The sequence below is a fragment of the Solanum tuberosum genome, unplaced genomic scaffold, assembly GCF_000226075.1.
Source record: "Solanum tuberosum cultivar DM 1-3 516 R44 unplaced genomic scaffold, SolTub_3.0 scf00400, whole genome shotgun sequence".
Taxonomy (NCBI): domain Eukaryota; kingdom Viridiplantae; phylum Streptophyta; class Magnoliopsida; order Solanales; family Solanaceae; genus Solanum; species Solanum tuberosum.
The window spans coordinates 182,851-188,378 of record NW_006239330.1 but is presented as its reverse complement, the minus strand read 5'-3'; the positions used below and the strand labels follow the sequence as shown (position 1 = coordinate 188,378).

General features: G+C 34.4%; 1 protein-coding gene across 1 annotated transcript; it reads left to right on the top strand.

Moving 5' to 3' along the window:
- Positions 1-1,271: 1,271 nt before the first annotated feature.
- LOC107057940 (probable WRKY transcription factor 27) lies at positions 1,272-5,322 on the top strand. The gene is made up of 4 exons (XM_015303103.1): positions 1,272-1,422; positions 1,514-1,835; positions 4,609-4,722; positions 4,875-5,322. Exons 1-4 carry the CDS (start codon positions 1,272-1,274, stop codon positions 5,320-5,322), a joined length of 1,035 nt encoding a protein of 344 aa, XP_015158589.1.
- Positions 5,323-5,528: the final 206 nt, after the last annotated feature.

The window sequence follows — 5,528 nt, the reverse complement described above, 5'->3', positions numbered from 1 at the left end:
ATTATTATACATGGTATTAAAAAAAATGTAAATATACATAAATGTAAAAAATGATGTATAAAAAGGATTTAAAGGGACATATTTGTCATTTACCTATTTTATCTCGGGATAAGTTATCCCGGGATTACTATACCACCTATGGGGAGGGATAACTTATCCCGGTACTAATTATTAATCCCGGGATAAGTTATCCCGGACTTGCCAACCAAACAACATAATTTTTTTTTATCCCATCACTATTTCCTTATCCCATCACTATTATTTCTAATCCCTCACACCAAACGAGCCCTAAATGTTTTTAATAGTGTATATTAATAATAAAACAAAATATAACTCATACATTGTTTCTGTTTTACAAGCATGAAAATATAATTATAATTTCGTACTTTATTATGAAATACTACAGAACATATAGTCTTATTTACCTCAAAGAACATATAGTGATTTGTGGGGACCAGCCCCTGTGGCATCACCTCAAGAAATAAAATACATGTTACGATTGCGCTAGATATACTTGGATCTACCCTTTAAAGAAGAAATCTGACTTTTTTCTATCTTTTTGAACTTTCAAAAACTAGTAGAAAATCAGTCGTCTACGAATATCAAAGTGTTTCAAAGTGACGGTGACAATGAATTTAATAGTTTGGATTTTGTGAACCACTTAGCTCAAAATGGCAAACAACAAGTTTCTTGTCCACATACACTTGAACATAATGGAGTCGCCGAAAGAAAACATAGACATATTGTTGAAACCGTCATGACTTTGCTTTTTAATGCAAAAGTACCGTTGTTCTTATGGGTTGAAGCCTTTATGACTGTTGTCTTCCTGATTAATAGAATGTCTACAAGTACATTGAATATGAAATCTCCGTTCTCAAAGTTACATGGACACTCACCTAATTATAACTCTTTGAAAGTTTTTGGGTGTCGATGCTTTTCATATCTTAAGGGACAAAATAAAAATAAATTCCAACCAAAAACGTTCCCTTGTGTGTTCATAGGCTACAATCTAATTCACAAGGGATACAAATGTTGTCATCCTCATATAAGAAAGTTTTGTATTTCGAGACATGTTATTTTTGATGAATTGTATTTACCTATGTGCCTACTAGTGTTTATCTCTCTGCAGAATCTTATGCTTCACACCTTACAACCTTTCAAGAATTTTTGGGTACAAACAATCTTGAATGTGAATATACATCTGCTTCTGTTGACTACGCAGAAGGTGCCTTACACCAGCTCTAACAACACCTCATGTATGCATGCCATCAATGGAACAACCTGCATCTTTATCTCAATGTGACCAACTTGCTAAATTAAATGATTCTGTGAACTCACAAAATATTGCAGCCCCTAATTCTCCTCATGGAAGCAGCTCTTCCATAATGCAAGCTAGCAACAACAATTCATCAACGCAAGTTGGCAATAGCAACTCATCAAATCTTCACTCATCCAAAGTCCCAATACCTTGTGGAACTTCCCTCTTTAACTTGTGTTGCACCTTTACCTGAAGTTGATCCTATTGAGCCCATTGCCCCTACATCACCAGATATGCAAATAGAAAATACTCACCCAATGCTCACCCCAGGTAAAACACAAACTTTGCCTAATCCTACCTTTCAATCCCGTATTTTCACAACTTTCTTACAACCTGATATCTCTGCAGAATCAAAAATAATTAAATCCGCTCTTTCTAGACCACATTGGTTAACTGCTATGAATGAAGAGCTAGCAACCCTGAAATCTAGTGACACATGGATGTTGGTACCTCGACAACCTCATAAGATCATTGTTGGGTCTAGATGGGTGTTCAAAACAAAAGTAAAGTCGGATGGGTCAGTGGAACCCTTTAAGGCTCATCTCGTTGCCAAAGGTTACAATCAACATGCTGGTATCGACTTTGATGACACTTTTAGTCCCGTTGTTAAAACTATGACCATTCACATTTTGTTGTCGATTGCAACCACCCTACATTGGGAGATTAACCAGCTAGACGTCAAGAATGCTTTCTTACATAGTTATTTCAGTTCTAATCTATGTAGGATTTTGTATTTAACAATATTTCGAGTGTTGCATTGAAGTTGGGAAGTGAATGCGTGTAGTTTCCCTTTTCAATACATTACAAGTTATAATATGGCGGAGCCAGGATTTGTATTAAGGGCTTCCAAAATATAAAGATAGAAAACACAACCTCAAACAATTTTTGTAACCCCTTAACCATTACACTAAACCTTCAACTTGTATTACGAGGTGTTAATACTTGTATATATATATTTATTAAACCAAATTTTAACGTATATATACACAGTGTAATTTTCCAACGAAGGGTGTCGCTTGACATCCCTTGCCCTAGAGTAGCTCCGCCCCAATCTATAGCATATATTGTTGCTTCATCAAAGTTATTAACATCTTCTTATGTGATGTGGTAATGTTCCACCAAATATCTTTCTTAGAAAAAATGTTGACTATAATTATTGGCCCCACTTTGACATTCTTGTAAAGTCAAGGGGCATAAAATTTAGAGTTGTCAAAAAGGGCCGGTCCAGCGCCACCCAGCCCAAGCCTCACGGACCAAGGAATTTGATGGGCTAGGGCGAACCGGCCCTTCATTTGGAAGAGCCTAAGAATGCACTACCCAACCTAACCCTAGAAGGTCCGAGGGATGGGGTGGGCTAACCCTTTTTTTTTCCTTCTCAAACTTAAAAATCTATAACATCAAGAAAATGAGAAGATTTTCAAATCAAATATGGAAAATAATGGTGTTGTTTCAATAAAACTAGCAAAAAAATCTAGTGTTATTAGCATGAATCTACGATACTAGATACACGAGATACATGTATCTGGTGTGATGCATTCCAGATACGTGAGTGAGATAAGAGAGTGACGAGTGAGAAGAGAGGAAGGCGAGGGCATTGGATTTGTGTATGTATCCTAGATACATGTGAATCCACTTGAATAGAGTGTATCTAGAATAAATTAAACTAATTTTGAGTCCATGTATCCTGAGATACATGTATTTGGATGTACCAAAATCTAATAAGCTTCGTAATATTACAACATAACATGCATTTAAGTAATTAGCTCATATACTAGTGAGATTGTTGTAAATTACCCTTAAATAAATAGTTTTGGCCCATGGAGCGACCCTGACCCGGCCCTAATCAAGCCTCGAGGGCCAAGGGCTTATAAGCCCTAGTTTTAATTTGGCTTGAAAAATCCTATTTCAACCCTACCCAATAAAAAGTTGGGTTGGGCCGACCCCATGTACTAAGCCCATTTTGACAGCTCTAATAAAATTATGTTAATTTTCTTTTCTTAGGGACCTTTTTTTGACTATTAAAGATTTTTTTAATTGAAAGAATTAAACTTTTAGACTCTTTGACAAAAGGGTACAAGAGATTATCCTCACCATGAAATGGGAAAGAACATTAAATATTCATTAAAAGTTAATTGAATATGGATGTGTCGTAGTGGGTGGATACCTCTCTAAGTTCCCTATATAATAAGCCAAATCTGGTTCGTTTTTCTTCATCTCAATCTTTCATTTTAAATTTTCTACCCACTAAAAAAATTCTTAGTTATTTCCTTCATAAATCAGCCTCCTTTATTATCTTTTTCCTCACTCTTCTCTCACAGAAAATATTATTAGTTTTTTTAATAAACACATTAATAAATCCTTAATGATTTTCTTGCCCCTATCTCATTTTTTTTTGCAGTTAACTAGATCTAAAATGGAGGATAATAATTGGGATTTAAGTGTTGTAGTAAGAAGTTGTAATAGTAATGAACCTAACAATGTTACTGCTCCTAACTTAGGCTTGGTGTCTTTTGAAAATAATGATTGGAATACTTTTGATGATTTTTTTTCTACTGACATGCCTAATTTTAATGACTTATCTGAGATTTTCTCTATAGATTTTTCAATTGCTCACCAAGAAAAAATAGATGATCAGGTCATAATTATGGACCAAAATAATAATCAAGAGACATACTCACATCCCATTCAACCAATTCAAATTAGTCAACAAATCATTCTTCCTCCATTACCAACAACAATAACATGTGTGCCAACAACAACTACGACACCACAAGAATTGATTGATCGACAACAACTTGAAAATTTTGATGATCAGGTCATAATTATGGACCAGTACTTACATCCCATTCAACAAACTCATTTTGGCCAACAAATCTTTCTTCCTTCGTTACCAACAACGGTAACATGTATGTCAACAACAACTATAACACCACAAGAATTGATCGATCTACAACAACAACCTAAAAATTAGATTATCAGGTCATAATCATGGACCAAAATAATAACCAGGAGATGTACTTACATCCCATTCAAACAACTCAATTTGGCCAACAATTTTTTCTTCCTCCATCGCCAACAATGACAACGTATGTGGCAACAACATCTACAACATCACAAAAATCAATTGATCTACAACAACATTTTTTGATGTAGGATCAAGTTTATCCTAATTTAATTATGCCCATGAAGACTCCTCTGATCGAAACTTGTAGAAGGTAACTACTTCCTCTGTTAAATTTTAAGTGTATGTGTTCAGAGTTTTTGTTTTAATACTTTTAATTTGAAATCAGAAAAAATCAGTCAACAAGAGTTATCTATGAAGTGTTGCAAGAGGAATTCACAAATGATAAATGGGCATGGCGTAAGTGTGGTCAGAAGTCAATCAAAGGTTATCCATTTCCAAGGTTTGCTCTCTTCATCATTCTATCATATCGTAGAAAATGTTGTTAGTTCTCAATTTTCATAGATAAAAAGTAGTAAAAAATATTAATGGTAAATATAAACAAGTGTAATATTTGATCAGTACTAATTATATTTTGTGTATATGATATATCAGGAACTACTTTAAGTGTAGTACATCAAGATCCTGCCAAGCAAAGAAAATAATTGAGAAAATTCCAAAGAATGAGAACTATTTATGTGTGTCCTATTCTGGTCAACACAACCATGATCCTCCTACATATCGCAGATCTCTTGCTTTATATAACAATAGTTCCAAAAACAAACTTCCAAAAAGCATAAATATTGTGCCCAAAGTGTTAAACTTGAATGCATCATCATCCTCGTCCAAGCATGCTAACCGTTTCAAAGTTGATGCCTCTTCAATTAGTCAAACTGCAACTACACTTGAAATTGAGAGAAAAAAACGGTTGATGTTGTCACGGAGAACAAAGATGATGGTGAAGAGGAGGAGAACGCGTATGACAATTTTTTCATGGGGTTTTAAGAATTTCAAGAAGTTACTGCTTCCATCTTATGGGAATGAAATGAACAAGAGGAATTGATCTTTTTTCCCCTCTCCACCAACTCTATTATGTGCACCTTTTGTCTTCTAGTCATGTTTCTTTTTTAGTTATAAGTGGGGTCAAAATTTTAGATTTATAGTTTGTTATGTTTAACCATGTCATAGAAATATGGTGCTTCTCTAGGTAGCTAGATATGAATCATTTCCAGTTTCTTCATTTTTGTTGTTTTTTAATATGAAAATTTG